Raw genomic sequence first — 17475 nt, 5'->3', positions numbered from 1 at the left:
AAGGATCTTTCTGTTGAGTTTCCTGGCAGTTCTGGAAGGAAAAAGAAAATCAGTCCTATTACACAAAATATTTGTATGTGAATTTATATATTCAAGGCGGTTTGCAAGAGTGCATTTTTGAAACGGAGGTGGTGTTTTCTACAGGCAGACACACGTTCGAATTTTATTGATACTTTGGCATTGGCAGCAAAGACCAAAAATGCTGGCAAGAGGTGTAAGCACTCTCTCCCACCCCCACCCAGTATCTTGGCTGGCATTAAGACCATTTTGACCAGGCAGTGCATTTTGAGGCAGAGAAAGGGGTTGTGTCAGTATGAAACACAGTGGTTGTCGTCAGAGGACCAACACATTACCAACAACCCTTGCAGTGGTGTCTGAGACGCCGCAATATTTCCTTGCACTTAGAAGAAGCACGAGGGCTTCCCAACAGAGAGCACTGAGTAGGAAATGTGGGCAAGCATCAGTCTGCTTGGAAGGATAGCGAGTGGGTCACTGCCATCGTCAGTGCAACTGTGGGTTTGAGGGGGGGTTGCGCTGAGATGTGTTATGGAGGGCAAGGCCAGGGAGACCATCAGGCACTGAAGTGTATTGCACTTGTATTATAAAATCACCTAAAAAATATCGCAGTATCTGCAGTGTATATGACAGTAATAGTCCCCAAGTTGCAGCTTCAATAACCATACTGCAGCACATATGCCCATCATTACACAGTGTCCGGACATTTTCTGCAACGGTAAAATCCATTTTCCTGGGCAGTTCAGTGCCAGAGCAAACGGGACTTCTCCCTGTGCTGTATCTGTCTAGTAAAAGGAGTTGAAATACAGAAGGCTGAGGGAGTCATATAAATTGAATGACTCTGTGGTTTTATGATATTCATATGAAAATAAAACTGGGCTGGATCACTTGATGTAAATTGTCCTAGGGACATGGTACAGTTTATATCAGCTGAGGTGCTGTTCCTCTTACTTGTCTACAATACATGCGGTATGTGATGAAAGTCAACATCGCAGTGATTAGTTTTTCATTCACCCACTTCTCTTATTATGCAAATAAAGTGGAGGTTTTTTCCCTTCACATCCTTACGACAGTCCGTGTCGCTGATGTTGGTAGAGAGCTGTCAGATCTCACAGCAACTTTGTAAGCAGACTTCTGTACCTACACTTTTTTCTTTCTATCTGTAAGCCTAATATTGACCAGCGTTACTTGTACCCTGACAGGTCTGATTGTCCGCGAGGTAAGCATTGAGATTTCGCGCCAGCAAGTCGAGGAGCTGTTCGGGCCTGAAGATTACTGGTGCCAGTGCGTTGCTTGGAGCTCTGCAGGCACCACCAAGAGCCGGAAAGCCTACGTCCGCATTGCATGTGAGTGTCTTTGCTCTGCGTGTTGAGTTGACGGTATTTGGGTGAGAAAAAGTGGAGTCTCTGCTGCTTGGGAGAGAGATGTTGTTTCCGACCAGTTAGGCTTTGCATTTTCTGCAGTTATTGATGCATACTAAAATTAAGGCCTTCAGAAGCATTCATAAGAATTTCAGTTTATCCTGTTCTTAAGAGCAAAATCTCATTCTTCTCCTTTGGGGGCGCAGGAAAAGCATCACAAGCAATTTTTCTTGAGTACAGCAGTTATATGTCTCAAGAAAAGTGTCTGAAGCTAATGAGTAGGAATACTACCAAAGCCAAGCTATGAAATGAGGTGACAGCAGTTCCTTTCACAGAATCACAGAATGGTTGAGGCTGGAAGGGACCTCCAGAGGTCACCTGGTCCAACCCCCTGCTCAAGCAGGGCCACCTAGAGACAGTTGCCCAGGACTGATTGCAGATGACTTTTTAATATCTCCAAGGAGGGAGACCCCACCGCCTCTCTGGGCAGCCTGTGCCAGTGCTCGGTCACCCCCACAGTGAAAAAGTGCTTCCTGATGTTCAGAGCGAAGTTCCTGTGTTTCAGTGTGTGCCCATTGCCTCTGGTCCTGTCACTGGGCACCACTGAAAAGAGCCTGACTCTGTCCCTGTGGCACCCTCCCTTCAGGTGTTTGTAGGCATCAATGAGATTCCTCCTGAACCTTGTCTTCTCCAGGTTGAAGAGTCCCACCTCTCTCAGCCTTTACTTGTAGGAGAGGTGCTAGTCATCTTTGTGGCCCTTTGCTGGACTCTCTCCACGGTGTCCATGTCTCTCTTGTGTTGAGGAGCCCAGAACTGGACCCAGTACTGCAGGTGTGGCCTCACCAGTGCTGAATAGAGGGGAAGGATCACCTCCTTCAACCTGCTGGCAATATTTTTTCTCTAATGCAGCCCAGGATACCATTAGCCTTATTTGTCTCAAGGGCACACTGCCGACTCACGGTCAACTTGGTGTCCACCAGGACTCCCAGGTCCTTTTCTGCAAAGCTGAAAATACATATCTCTGCAATCATACAATAAAGCTGCTGTTCCTTAACAAAGAAAAAAGTGTGTGTTTAGCGTGTAATGTAATCAGATTGGTAATACGAGTTTGAAAGTGGTCATCTCAACCCTAATATTTCATCTTTGTTATTCATGGCTACTAACCTCAGTATTTATTTTGAACCATTCCCAGTTTAGACCCCAAGAACACAGGGCAACCAGTTCCCTGAAAACAGATCTTCATTTGACTGTGCAAATATGTAATGTTCATTAATTTTCAAAGAGGTGCTTTTCTTTGTAATAGAGTAGTGACACTGGGGACTCCCATTTCTCTTTCACATGATGAAATCCTGTTTTGTATAACGGGAACAAAATATATCATCCGGAACTGTATCTCTTCCGCTGTTTTCACCTCAGTAAAAACACATTTGGTGAGAAAAGGTCATTGGAAGCAGGGTTTGCAGCATACTTATATTTCCTGCACTGTGCCTAACAATTTATAATGAGGGAAGATAATTCTTCCAGCCAAATAAAAGCTTTTCAGAGACACATTAGAGGAAGACTCTCTGTCATTTAAAACTCTCCATTTAGAGCTTGATTCTTCTTTTGTTCTTGAGAAAGTGTTACGTGGTTAAATCCTTGAAGAGGGGTTACCTTCTGTGTATATATCCAGATACACACCTCGGAGGTTCAGTTTAAATACCCATTTTTGAATGCTCTTAGTCCAAGTAACTGACTGAAAAATAGAGGACCTGTGCTTTTGACTACAGGACTAACATCAGAGAAGAGTTTCCTCAGGGTTAAGGGGGGTTAAAATTATTGTACAGGCAGTCTTCCTGCAAAATTAGAAACGCCATTACATATGTGCATAGTGCTTTCCCATGGCAGGAAACTTTTCAAGACTCTGAGGATTTTCTTTTTCTGTACTGAAACATAAGAGAACGATCTCATTTTTTTTTTCTTCTAAGCAGTCAGTACTTCAGAGAGGCTTAGCAATGTTTGAACAGGTTTTTTAGATTATGACTCCGAAGTTAACTCATTAAGTAGGTTTTCATGTCCTGCCAGTTAGCCCTTGGCAGATGACCATTAAATGAACATAGTTTATAAGTCCGAGTGTATTTCACTTGATGGTTAAGTAACTTTCGTGAACTGCCATACCAATGCACTTAATTTCTATATAACACATAATCATTTTATGTGTATACAAGTTATTTTACACCAATCGGCATTTCTTCCCAGGTGTCTAAATTTTTATTGAAGGCAATCATAACACAGAGTTTGCTTCTTTTTCTTACCGTATTTTGGAGAGAGATGAACAATCAGTTCAGTGTTTTTTCTAGAGTCTTGGTGGGTTTTTTAGAACCGTCTAATGAAATAAATTCCAGGCAGTTTTATGTGCTTGTAACTCAAAAGTGGCTTTGTATATTACTGAATTTTTTTTAACCTCTGTTCCTGAATTTAGGGTTCGTGGGCAGCTATGACACAGGCAGATCACTCAAGAGTCCTTAGGATTAAGGGTTGAAGTGTTAAGCCTTCAAACTGCAGATTTTCAAACAGCAGCAAAAGAACATTCTCTGCAAAATTGTCCATTTCCAATTTCACAGATTTCTATAAATTTCTCAGGTAACTCAGGACTATTTTTTTAGGAACTCAGACATAGAATGTGTGGTATATGCCTTAGTTTGTGATGTCATTTGGCCTACAAGATCACTATTTTAAACTGTGGACTCAGATACACCGATACTCATCTGTATTCACAGCCTTGACTTCAGAGGACTGAATCTGTACTGGCAATATAATAGTTGTTCCTAATAAACTTTAAAGACAGCTGGTAAGTCTTCTGATGGTTACACAGTATGCCATGAGACTGGGGTGCAAGGTAGAGTCCATGCAGTATTTATTAATCCAGAAAATCAAGGATGTCAAAAATTTAAGAGGGAAAGAAGAGTCCCAACTGTCCAACTCTGTCTTGCAGCTATAGTTGCATGTTTATCACCAATGCAGTCTTCACTTTTAATTGGTACAAAAAGTGAGCACTGACACATTTGGGAAAGGTGAGGGATAAATGGAGCATGTAAAGTCCTCTGGCTAAGTTATGTTATCATTTATCTTAATACCTGAACCTGGTGATTTCATCTCAACAGGTAGAACTGTAGCATAACTAGCCACACCTAGCACATTAAGAAGCAGATTCCTCTCTTCATTGTCACCCTTTTTCTCTCTCCTCTTTCTTTTCCCCTTCTCCTCTTTTTCTCTTTTCTCCCTGATGCCCACCGGTCTCATTCTGGAATTATTGTGTCCTCTCAAGGGCCAGAGTCGCACTCCATTAAAACAAACAAACAAAAAAATAGCATGCAGCATCTCTGTTCACTGAGCGTGTAATAGAATTAACCAAAAAGTAATTTGAAAGTGTGAAAAATGTGCATCCTGGAAAAGCAGCTTGTGTTTGTTTAATGCAGGGTCAGGCGTGTGTCAGAAAGTACGTAACAACCTAGTCAGTGGAAGTTCTCTGTGAAAATCAATTGCAACATCGCTCCGGCCAAGAGCTTCAGTTATTCGGGAAGGGAGTAATCTATAGATGGAGTGAAGATGCTGCTGGTTTCAAAGGCTGCCCATGCTAGCAATAAAAACAGGAAAGGAGTCCGAGTCTAAAGCCAACATCCTGGCTTGTCTAAGTGTCCAGGGCATTTAACGCCGTTGCGCTCCTGGACCACGAGTACGCTAGGAAATCACTCCCTTCTGTGCAGGCTGTTTCTGAAAAGGAGCTTTTTTTCCTGTTTCATGGAATTCATCTTCCTGGGGCGCTGGTCTCCCTGTGAGAACAGAGCTGAGAATTTCATCCTCTTAAACAGGCGGATTTGTTGGGATTAATTTGCACTTTGCCATTCGAGGTATCTCAGTAACCAACAAAGTAGGGACACCTAGTGCATATCTTGTTGGAGCTGGAAAGATAAAATAAATTTGCTGAGATATTGGCACATGAAAGTGCTAAAATGCATTTCCTATTTATTCACACGTTTCTTATTTATTCTAGGCACATCCTAGAGTAGAGCACTAGGAGTCACTAACATGTTTTGATACAGTTTTTCAGCCTAATTAAAAAAATGTTACTTTTGCGAAGGGAGGGAGGACAGAGTGGGGATTGGGTAGCTTTTCGTTTGGCTGAAAGTGAAACAAAGCCCAATATACAGTTTTAATGTGACTCTTCTGTAACAAGACTGATGTCATTGAACAGGCAAAACCTAACAGGGCAAAATTCCTGTTAAAAGGACGAACGAGGTCTGAGCCTGTGTAACCAAGAGTGGAGTTAAACCCACTGGAATATACATCTGATAAAGACTAAACAATAGCTGCAGGACTTGACCTAATTTTTAGATCAGATAATAAAGGGGTGGCTAAGACAAATTGCTTTGAGCCCATGTGCATAGACCAGCCTCACTTTTAATTTGCTCCAGTTTGGTGTTGCTGTAGCCTCACTGACTTCATGATGTTAACCCATGCTGTCCTTGAGAAAATATAGTGAGAATATAAGCCCTAAACCTGCTGCCAGGTTTTGTATTTGTTGAAAACCTGTAAGAAAATAGCAGCTTTCTCTGTATTTTCTGTTACCCGATCCTTTTTGGTGTAATGAATGTGGATAGTCTCTTCTTTTCCTTTATTCATTATCTTAAAATCAGAATTAAAAAAAAAAAAAAAAACATTTTAAAAAGCTCTGATGTAGTAAGGAACTGCACTTGTTAATCTTTTGTATGATTTGATACTAGCTCCCTACGTACTTATCCAAAAGCCTTTTTTTCGCCCCGGACGTTTTTTCAAAGGAATGTAGCTAATGTATGCATGTCAGATACTGTACGCTGATAAGGTAAATGCTGTGCAGGAAAGTAGAGTAGTTCACCCGATGGTTTATCTCCACTTACAAGGGGTATGCAGTCATACAAAAAACAGATAACGAAGAAAAAAAAATCGTGGATTCTTTACAGACACCCGGTTATCTCACCTTTGAGTCCTGGGGCCCGCGTTGCATTGCGGCAGCGCCTCTCCTGCCTCTCTCCGCGCGCCTCTCCGAGCAGCGCTGGGAGGACGCGTTCCTGTAGCCACCGAAGCCTTGGAGCACGCTGCAATAGGTACAAAGTTGGGTGGGTTTCAAGATAAGGTGAGAGAGCCGGGAAGGATTTCACTTGAAAATTTTAATAGGAAGGTACGTCCAGGTTACGCAGCATTAAAAAGGAACCCCAAGACGTGTTTTGTGCGCTTTGATAAGCGCGTGCGGGAGTTAGCGGAGAGAGGACCTCGATTCCTTCCTTGCCCACCGTTTCAGTTGCTACTGATCGATATCTGCTGCTTTGCAGTTAAAAAAGGGATAACTGAAGCACGTGGTCTTGAGCTGAGATTACTGAACAGAGAACGGCGGATCACAGAAAGGGCAGCAGAGAAGTTAACTGAGCATTTAACGTATTTGATACTAGCGGTCTGCTTGTGCTCCTGACTGGCGTGTTTCTGTACCACTTCCCGAGTTAACAAGCACCACCGGCTCCCAAGCTTAAGCATGCAGTTGCAACAGTCATAAATACAAATTACATTGCTTTGTAACAAAGAGCGAAGGCTTTATGAATTAAGATGGACTTGACTTCACTGGTAGCACTGCTTAAAAACAAAAAGGAAACGCCTTTACTGAATTTGTATGAATTTAATCCCTCGGTAGGAGCCTTGAGAATATCCTACCTGCACTGTCGTGCCTAAGAAATGATCATCTTTCAGTAGAGTCTGCTTAATGCCTGATGGTGAAATGCAGATGTAGTCAGGAAGTTAACAAAATTCTGTGTGTATTTTGGTAGTGACCAGACAGCTGTGTGAGTCAGATTGGTATATCAAAAGAGTACCAATAAGAAAATACCATGCTTGCACATATTATTTTCTGTTTTAGTGTTTCAGTGTGTTGTAAATTCTGTAAATTCTGTAAATTCTGCATGTGAATTGCAGTGTACACCTGGTGTTCCTAACATCTATCTTTAGTAACTTTAGTGTATCTGTCGTCTAAAAAAGTGCCTGTTAAGGTTAGATCATTTGAACTTTACATTTAGATTTATTTGAAAAACAAGAACTGTGGATTCCATCTGCAACCACCAAATAAAATAATGAATAGAATTAAGTTTATAAGTTAGTTTGCAGGTTGAGCTTACAAAGAAAAACAAGAAATATTGAGCTATCAAGTAAAAATATTAGAGGAGGAGAACAGTGCCATCGATGTACACCTGGCAACCCATCTGCTCAGTGAATTCTTGATAAAGTTTGTTTGCTTGTATTTTTTACAGTTGTTTTAATACCAAATGTGTTGAGTGGGTCGTTCTTCATTAAAAGCATAGCCCACATGGAAGCTGTGTTGCAAAAGATTGTTTTGTCTTACCAGCACCTGGCTGAACTAGCTTGGAGCTGAAGAGAGGATGGGAAAAAAATGTTTTTTCTGCAGACGAGCAGGCGGTGAGTCTCCAAGGAGTCGTCGGGGTGCAGTGTTATCCCCAGCTGGCTGAAGATGCCATCAGCAGAATGAGGGGCTGGCAGGCGTGCACCTTCCCTAAATACATAGGGAATAAAAGAGGTGAGAAGGTCCTGGGCTCAGGCAAAGCATCTTGCAGATTGTAGCCTGGCAAGCAAAGGGTGTTCCTCACCTCATTCCACACCTCAGGTCGGCAGATGTTAGCAGCCTGCATCCCCAAAACATGTTGTTCGCTTCCAAGAGGTCTGCTTCAGTCTCCATCAGCTGCTCAGCCGTGAAAGCTGATGCTGCTTCTTGGCTGCGTGGGACGGCAGCCTGAGGCCTCGCTCCCTGGGCCACTGGAGGGCTACGGACAAGCTCAGCCCACGCTGTGGGCTGCCAGGCACCTTCGGAAGGGGGGAAGCTCCACCACCCCTGATGGTCCTCTCCCAGCTGAGAAGATGTCTGGGGCAGCCTTGTGGTACCACGGCATTTGTCTTTAGGGCTGACCAGATGTGGAACAGCCCCTCCAGAGAAGGAAAGAGCGTCACAGGGTTGTGTATTGAGCATAAAGACGGGGTTTGGAGGTGTTGACTTATTTCTTCTGTCCTCGGCTCCAGCTGCTGATGTGATGCGAGCAGAGCCCCGTCGAGCCGCGATCTCATCCCGTGAGCAGCAGCGCACTGGAGGGGGGCAGGAGGCTTTGATGACTCCCCGCGTGCGGCTGCGCGGGGCGAGGCACCACGCTTAGAAAAGCTATTGGTAGAGGTTTCAGAGGGATCCCCTGGGTTACAGGCTGATGACACTCTTGTGACTGTCTCAGTGGAAATCTGGTTTGATCTAATTAACAACAGAGAGCGGGAACCACACAAGGACAAAATGAAAAAAAAAAAAAAAAAGGAGTTTTTTGTACCTAACCTTTCCATTTCTTACCCACCGGTGTGACTGATCCCCACACAAAGGTCGTAGACTCAGCTGTGAATGGAAAAGAGAGGCCAAAGCATGCCTGATAGCACATGCTTTCTTACATTTAGAATTGCAATTCTGTCTCTAGTGCCTGTTTTTGCAGAAAAAGTTGTCTCTCAACTCCACCCGCATCATGGCAAGTAATGGAAGAGGAACAGACCAGTTTTTCAATACTAGTCATGTTTTTTTAACTCAGCATCAGTCATCCAAGTTTGGAAATAAATGCAGTTAGAAATGTTTTCACAAGCACGTGCATCCTCTTTCATTTTGCAGAACATCAGTGGCATTTTCCCACTCTTTTTCCACAATTATTTTTCCATTTGGATATTTTTTGTTAAGCTAGGTAAAATGAAAACAGCATTGAACCTTGCCTCTTGAGAACATTCTCAGCAGTAGGAGGTAGACTTGGAGAGCTTGGCTACCTATTGATCCTCTAATAATGTTTAAAATAATACCAAGCCATAATCCCTTTTTTCCTAGTGTTTTAATTGCATTTTTTTCTTATGACATGATTGGTTTTATATGGATGCCTGTATGTACTTACCCATATAAGGCAACCTATCTTCTACAGGGAAATATGTGCTTCTTGTGAAGGTCTTTTCACATTCTTAAAACCTTATTTCTCTGAAAGCACACACCAAACCTACTTCTGTCAATGGGCATAGTTAATATGAAAGTTGGGTAGAAAATAATGTTGTTTTTCATTTTGTGCTCTTAAAGCTTGCTCATTTTTTAAATTTTTTGTTGTAGAAGGAAAGTTGACACTGGAGTTACTAGAAGGAGCACGGAGTCTTTAAGGTCTACCAAGGGCAGAAATCCATCTTTCCCTGGCAGTAATGCTGCATTGTTCTGTTTGTTTCTGGTTTACATCTAATTCCTAGCTGACAAGTGTCCGTTTTTCATGCTCATTCATTAGTCACCCTTGCATTGGCACTGCCTGGAAGGTGTCTGGTCTGCCTCTTGTCACATTTCTCAGAAATGATAAAAGATATCCTTAAAGCTTTACCCACCCACCTATCACAGTAAAACCCAGAACAGCAAAGAGGTAAAATACATTTGATTAAAAGAAAGAATAGGGTCATTCTTTCTTTGCTCTTTCTTATAAGTTGACAGGTAGAAAAGGAAGCGGGGAAATGCCATGAGTTCTTGTAGAAACTATTACCTTTAACAGGTGAAAATGCAACTTCTGCGTGGTTTGTAAGCTAAAAACGCATTAAACGTAAAAGGAATTCATTTAGCAGTGCATCAAAATGAAGATCTAATGCCCCTCTCCCCAAAAAGCATAGCAATTCAGGAATAAAGCTAACAATATGGTGTACACTGAGATTCTGATTTCCCATTATACTATTTCAGTTTTATGCGTGTGGAAATTCTCTCATTTCAATGCAGCTCTGAATGCAGCCATCTGTCCTTACCAGAGAGGGTTGTACAGGAGTATTTCAGGAGTCTTGGAGGAAAGTCTCATCTTAAGTATGCTGTAAATGTGCTGCGATATACGCCACAAGAGCCCCCTCTGAGTTTACTAAGACTATACATTAGTAAAGAAAATAGAGTCTGGCTCAAGGTGGCAGAACAGAATTTTAATTCTTCTCCTTGGTTTTCTTTTATGAAGACAGCCTTGAAGGGAAGTTAGAGATGGGGGAAAATGCCTGATGAGGGTGCAGGCTGTCCCCTGGACCTGGTGGTGACATCCCCACCGACAGCTGGGTGAAATATGTGAGAGCTGGTGAGAAAAACAAGACGGACCCTTCAGCATTGCTGTCCACCAAGGCTCGCTCCGCTGCAGAAGAGATGAGCTGTGGCAGCAATATTACCTGTATAAGGGGAGGAAAATATTGCTAATGTAGACTATCAGGGATTATTCTACATTACCAAAATAATAATGGAAAGAAAGCGCGACTGCCTTTTCTCTTGTGTGTCTCCCTATTGAAGGTGAGGGTAGAGAAGGCTCTCTCTCAGCGTCACATTAGCAGGGTTGGTGCTGACCTGAGGCTTTAATAATTCACACTGCCTCTTCACAGCCACGTTTTATTGTTTTGCTTTTTTGGGCACATTTTCTGAAGATTGTTAAAACTTTTCTTTTTTAAATAGGATGTATTTTATTTGTCTTTTACAATTATCTGGGAAAAGTATCCCTTCTGTCCTTGCTTGTAAGCAATTGTAACTTATATGACACTTTGAGAAAGTGCAAAATATTATTGTAAATACTCTGCTTGGAAAAGATCCAAAGTCCCTCAGTACATTAGCAAGCTTACCCACTCCCAGGCAACAGTGTGAAGTTGCCATGATGACTATAATTGTTAAATGGCAAAGGAAGCTGAAGATTGAAGAATTAGAAGGACGCCGTTGTTACCCACAGAAATCATACTGCAAGGGCCATAGAAAAAAAGGCAAAAAAAAAAAAAAAACTAGTTTCAAAACCCAGTGCCGTCCCAGCAGGGTGTTTCATGCTAGTTAGAGCAGGTGACTACGTTGTTTGTCTAGGCCCTCCATTTCATCACTTACTTAAAAAAACCCACCTTGTTGACTTGTTTCTCTGTTACAACCAGCAAACCTGATGCTTGGTTAGGTAAAACCTGCCCTCCACAGCCACCTTCTGTAGCTATTTGTAGGCAACATGACTGCGGAGGGAGCTGGTGGCTGGTTCTGGTGGGGTGAAGCTGGGAACATATGGGAGGGAGCCAACAGGATAGGGTATAAGAGCTCCCAGTCTTCTAAATACACAATTATGTGTTTGGGGCTTGTTGTTTTTTTTTTTTCCTTCACAAATCAGTATCATTTACTCAATAGTTCTAATGGCTCCTTTGAGAACATTACTGTCTATTATGTCAAGGCCCTCACTTAGTGTATTTTTAGTTTGTGGATCACTGACCCGCTCGAAGCCAACGGCGCCGTTAAAGCGTCCGCACATAGCAAGGCTCCGCAGGCGGGAGGCAGCCGGGGGAGCCGGGGTCCTACAGGGTTCGTCTCACCTGCTGCAGCCCCACTGCGACGGTTCCCAGGGAAAAGGGGCTGTTCATACACAGCAATTGATAATAAAGAGGTTAAAGTGGGATTTTTTTGCTGTTATTACACATTTCTAGACTAATGCTCTTTACATGTGTCTGCACTAAAATTTGTGGGTTTTTTTAAAGGCAAGTGCTTTAATGAGAGAGGGCATTATTTTGCATGTGAGGCTATGGAGAACTTCAGAGCTCTATTAATGTTTCAGGAGGGTAGGCAGGACAGTAAATCAACGTGTCAAGGAAAAAGCTCATATTATTATCTACCTAATCTGCCTCTACTGTCTTCTCCCCTCCATATCTGAACACCTGAAAGCTATTATTAATGTACTATTTATTACTGTGCTTATATGCTTCTATTACCGGCACTGTAACTTTCTCATTTATCCTCAGCCGTGATATTAGAGCATGATACATCTGTTGTAATTGTCTGCACCGTGCATGTATATGTACCTGTTAGATGCACTAAGGTATACCCGATGTGGAGTTCTTTTCCTTTGGAAATACCCGTGGAACTAGCAATAATATGATCATATGGGTACTGCTAGCAATATAACCCCAGTTATTTGCTAATCTAAAGCAAACTGCATTGACCTGGTGTTATGTGTGCCCAGGATACCTATCAAGCCCACAGGATGTGTGAGGAGCCTGGGTCAAAGGAAAGCTGTTGTATCCTGAGAAACCCACCAGCTCCTGAAAGAGCTGCTCGTCTCTATGTCTAACACGCAGAAGTACAGCAAGCCAAAACTCAGCATTTTGTCCTTGGAATGACTCCCACCCCCAGGGCACCAGGAGGGGTTTGGTTTTACTCAAGTTGAGCAGTACAACCCAAATGTCCCCTGGTTAGCCTGTCAGAGGGGGCGGGATGAAGCTGGTGGGCTGGTGATGCTAGAGCTGGCAACGCGGTGGGAGCTATGCACAGGCGTCTGAGACTCACCTAATCCGGTCAGTTGTCTTGCTGTGGTCGCTCTCACATGGACTGGCCTCCCTGACCTGGAGCAACTCCAGTGTGACAAGGATGCTGACAGACACAGTCTGGTGAAGCTTGGCATGTCATCCTAAGAAATGATCACTTCCAGATGTTCGCTCCTCCTCTTCGGCATGAGTTACCCAGTGTTGTAGGTTAAAGCTCCCTTCATCAACAGCCGAGGTTAAAATGGAGGAATTTGTAGTGAGGTAGCTGTGACATTGGCATGTGCCATTACCTTTCGACAGAGGGTAACCCCCAAAGGAGCAGACAGCTGGAGGCAGTCATTTCTTACGTTGCCACAGTAAGATCTGCCAAAGCTTATCCTTCTGTGCCCTAAACTGTGGCCATAAATCCTGTCCCATCAGAGGTGCCCTCAGCATCCGTGCCCTGTGTGCCGGAGGGAGTAGGAATGCCAGTGGTGGGGAGGGAGGGGGGTTTGGGGTCGCTCCTCTCGTGCCTGCGGTGCAGGGGAAGAACAGAGATGCCTCAGTTTCACTAGGGAAATGCATGGGTCAGAAGTTTACAATGTTTTTGGCTTATGTTAAAATCAGCATCTCCCGCTATGACAGAGCTTCTCCATGGTAAAATTAGATCGACATTTAATTCCAGGTAGTTGAACAGACGCGTTTTCCCAATATAGGCTAAGAGACAGAGGTCTTGTGCTATCCAAAGGCGAGTTTCTGAGGAGCAGATTTTGGTGGCACTCACCCCATCTCCTTTTCCATCTGTGCATTTGCCTGCCCCAAGTTTTGCCTGTTGGTAGTGCTGATGCAGCTCCTTGTGGGGTCAGCTGTAAATCAGATCTTGGAGGTAATCTAGATGAAAAATAACTCTTTGGATGGTTTATTTGTAAACTGGTTCAATTCAGCAATCTGTTTTCCAGCACAGCCGCAGGTTATGGCTTCAAAATATGAAATATTTGGCTTTAAAAGTGTTCCCATATGACTTGTTTCTAATATGACACGAGTATTTGTGCAACCTCGCTGCGAGCTGGCATAGGGAACTGGTCTGACTTCAGAACAAAAAGCAAAATAAAAACAACTTTTTTGCAAGATTTTTTTTGAAGTCAGGCCAACTCTCTGATGTGACTTTGAACGTGTCCCCACGTCCATTTGCAGCAGGAACCAGCAGCAGGGAGAAATAACCCCAGTCGCTACTGGTGGGGGAGTGCTCAGGTCTCCGAAACCCCATCCTCCCTGGCACAGGGGAGAGGGTGCCAGTCCATGGCAGAAATACGGAGCCAGCGGTAAGGAGGGAACTTCTTGAATCCGTTTTACCACCAACGCAAAGATATTGCAGAAGCATACAAAAAAGGCAGAGTGCACAGCTGCCCGGTGTAATGAACTGGTCCGGTGTTTGGAGGCGCATTCGATGCCTTCTCTGCACGCCACTTTTCTGTGGTGCTGTGCAAGGATCCGAGCATGGTTCAGCTCAACATGACGATTATTAGTTATTATTATCTATTTAGTGCTACAGGGATAGCGATAAAGTGAAGACAAATCAGTTAAAGCCGTAAAGTTAATGCCTGTAAACTAAAAGTACGTTAAATCACAGCATGAACACTTGCATGCATGAGCTTAAGGCAACTCAGCTTATGTGCTTTAGTTTTACAGATTTATTCAACTTTCCTTAACTTTCTTTTGTACTTCACTGGCCTAGTTTAACAAACGTAAATTATCTGAAGAAGGGACTTTTGCTTTTTGTTCTGTGTCCGTACACGACCTTCCACAGTGAGGCCTTGGATCCTCGCTGGGTTCACATGCTCTATCACAATATAAATAACAAATCCACTATGAAACCTTTGACAACTTAATGTTGGAATGAAGTGAAAACATGTCCCAGTCTTTTTTAAGTGCTTCACTTTCCAGGGAGCAGAAATGCTATTTTCTCTGTTTAGAAAGACCTCTCACATCTTCTGCATTATGGCAATCAAATGTAACTTAAATGACCAGCTATTAATACTACTAATTTTTTTCCTCTCCTTCTCCCTCCCCAGATCTCCGCAAAACTTTTGAGCAGGAGCCCCTGGGGAAAGAAGTGTCCCTGGAGCAAGAGGTCCTGCTCCAGTGCCGTCCCCCCGAAGGCATCCCAGCAGCGGAGGTGAGCAGCAACAGCAGTGTCCTGGCACTCGGATGTCCCAGCTAAGGCCGGATTGGTGGCTAATGGTGCAGTGAGTTAGGGCATGGCATGGTGAACGGGTGGTAATGGAGAGCTGACAGACTGCTGCTGATAGACAAGATTGATCGGGAACTGATTAATGGCTTTGGATTATGGTGCCTTGCTGGGCAGGGCTGCAGGTGTTTTGGTTTCGATGTTTTCTTCCCTTTCCAAAATCACAATTATATCTGGCATCCAAAGGACACATAGCTGGTGGAGCATATTAATACCAGCCTACTATCCTTCTGTATCCCTTTAAATAAAAAAACATTTCACTTATTCTAAGAGGCACTTTTCAAGCATAGTTATAAAGTCATTTTACGTTTTAGTTTGCCAGATAATATTTCCCTCACATGTTTGTGCAGATGCTCGTGTGTGCACCAGCCAGCCAGCTCAGCACAAGAGGATGTACCGAGGTGCAGTACGGGCTCCTCGGTGAAGCAGCGTGGCGTGGGGGCAAGCAGGGGAGGTGTCTGCCTACTAATCCATCTGTAGGGGTTTATCTGGTTTTCCCACTGGTGTTTAAGTAAACCCAGAGTGGGTACCCTGCCCTTGACCTGGCAGGAGTGAGCCTGCCCTTCAGCAAAATCTGTGCCCACCCACAGCAGCGGGTGTCCCCTTGAACAGGAGCTTCCCTATGTGCAGTGGTGGCTCCAGCGTCAGACTCATTGCTCACGGGAAGTGGGGGGTCTCTGAGTCACAGGCGGCCCTCTGAAATCCTAAATCCGCTGTGGCTGTTCAGAGAAAAATTGATTGTTGATGATGGTAATTCTCCTATCTGAATTCTCCTCGGTTTTCCTCTGCCACGCGCAGAAGAAACTGTTGCCGATTTGCATTAGGATAAGTTAGACTGTCATGGCTAAGTAGCAAAGTGGTTGTCACTCAGCACTGATGACTGATTTCTCAGGAGATGAAGCTTAAAGTGTTACCTCCCCATCTAACCCAAGTTTAGATTTAATCAGAATCGCAGAAACGTGTCCACAAACATCAGAAGGAAAAATTAGCATAGAAGATTTTTCCCATTTTCTTTTTCCATAGGCAGTTTTCTTTCCCTGTTAAGAGCCCCAAAACTGTAAAGAGCACTTAGGTCTGCCGAGCCAGCTTGCTGACAACTGTAATATTAATCAGTTGCAATCCGTAATATTAATCAGTTGGCTTTCCTCAGGAATGTAGCAGTCATTTTTTATTTTCCTTTCTGATACTTCTTCGCATCAAATCAGCTTGCCATTGTGCCACGACAGGAGTGTTTGCAATGGGATATGTTGTTCAAGCGGTGCAGGATAGTACTGGGGAACGTCATTACCTCTGCTAGAAACAGAGAATGATGATGACGGGTAGTTTGTTTGAATGCAGTGTTACAACCACCTCTGAAATTTCAGCAGACAGTCCGGTTATTCCCTTGGAAATATCAGTAATGCCCGGTCAGGTGGCTGGGACCCAAACAGCATGGTTTAACATGGTGCCTGGAAGTGATCTCTGAAAAGATCCTCTGTGAGCTGCTCTCGTAATAACTGGACTTTCTCCTGCCTTCTGGAATCCTGGCTCACTCTCTCAATAGCTGAGATTCATGACTGTACATTAACTGGCTCTGAATCTTATTTGTACCGTGGTCAGGGCAGACACCAATTAACACTTGGCAGGCTCAGAAATCGTATCCTCCCCGTCTGACATTCAAAAGAACTGTTCTCAGTGTTGGGTTTTTTTCCTCTTCTGACTTTTGAAGTCAGAAGGAGATCAAACACCCAGATTGGACAGCCGCCTAATACAGCCTCTTTGTAGATTCTTTCCAACACTATTAAAAGAACAAAGACCTGAACACTAATGAATATGAATACCTTAATGTGACACTTTATTACAGCCACTTGCTGAAGCTGGTAAGATAAATTTAAAAAAATGAAAAGATGAAAGGTAACTTGGTGGCTTGAAGGATTACACGATTGTTTTAATTTAGAGATGAATGAGTTCTTTGTTTAAGACTTCGTTTATTTGTTCAGAGAAGTCTCTGATATGATGGTGCAGGTAACTAAGTAAGAAAGGACTTGGGAGAAGGCAGGCAGCAGACTGAGGCTATTTTCCATCTTGGTGAAAGACTGCTTTGATTCCAAGTAGAGTAGGGAAACGCATATACTGCAGCTGTGAGCAGCATTTCCAAATGCTTTGGTGAGCACGTACCTCAGACTGCCCACTCTGGGCACTGTGTTTTGTTTTGGTTTTTTTTTTTCTTTCCACTTACTGGCTTCTGAAGTAGTCACTGCATTTAACACCAAAACAGAGGAAGAAAAGCTTACACTGTGAAACTGTACAAAATACACATTCAGTGTAACGTAATGCTGGAGTCAAGAGTCCGAGCATCTTCCCCTTGCTTTTCCTCTTTGATTTTATTCTCAAAGTGGCAGGAGCAACTACACTCAGGGATATATTCTGTCCTCTTTTCAGTAGCTGGGGAATTTAGTCTTATAATTCCCAGCATATTCAATTGCAATTAACTGTGCTAAGCTCGTATGGATCAATGCTAGAGCAGATCTTACTATT

At 43.4% G+C, this 17475-nt stretch overlaps 1 protein-coding gene across 1 annotated transcript in view; it reads left to right on the top strand.

Moving 5' to 3' along the window:
- UNC5C (unc-5 homolog C (C. elegans)) overlaps positions 1-17475 on the top strand; it is a gene marked incomplete at its 3' end in the record, with an annotated part of 80452 nt that overhangs the window by 19206 nt on the left and 43771 nt on the right. Inside the window, exons 4-5 of the mRNA XM_010288048.1 lie at positions 1218-1361; positions 14783-14886. Coding sequence (XP_010286350.1) covers positions 1218-1361; positions 14783-14886 — 248 coding nt within the window. The remainder of the gene's footprint in view (positions 1-1217; positions 1362-14782; positions 14887-17475) is intronic.

The sequence above is a fragment of the Phaethon lepturus genome, unplaced genomic scaffold (genome assembly GCF_000687285.1).
Source record: "Phaethon lepturus isolate BGI_N335 unplaced genomic scaffold, ASM68728v1 scaffold5315, whole genome shotgun sequence".
Taxonomy (NCBI): Eukaryota; Metazoa; Chordata; class Aves; order Phaethontiformes; family Phaethontidae; genus Phaethon; species Phaethon lepturus.
The sequence above is the reverse complement of the archived record's forward strand: the minus strand, read 5'-3'. Positions and strand labels throughout refer to the sequence as shown.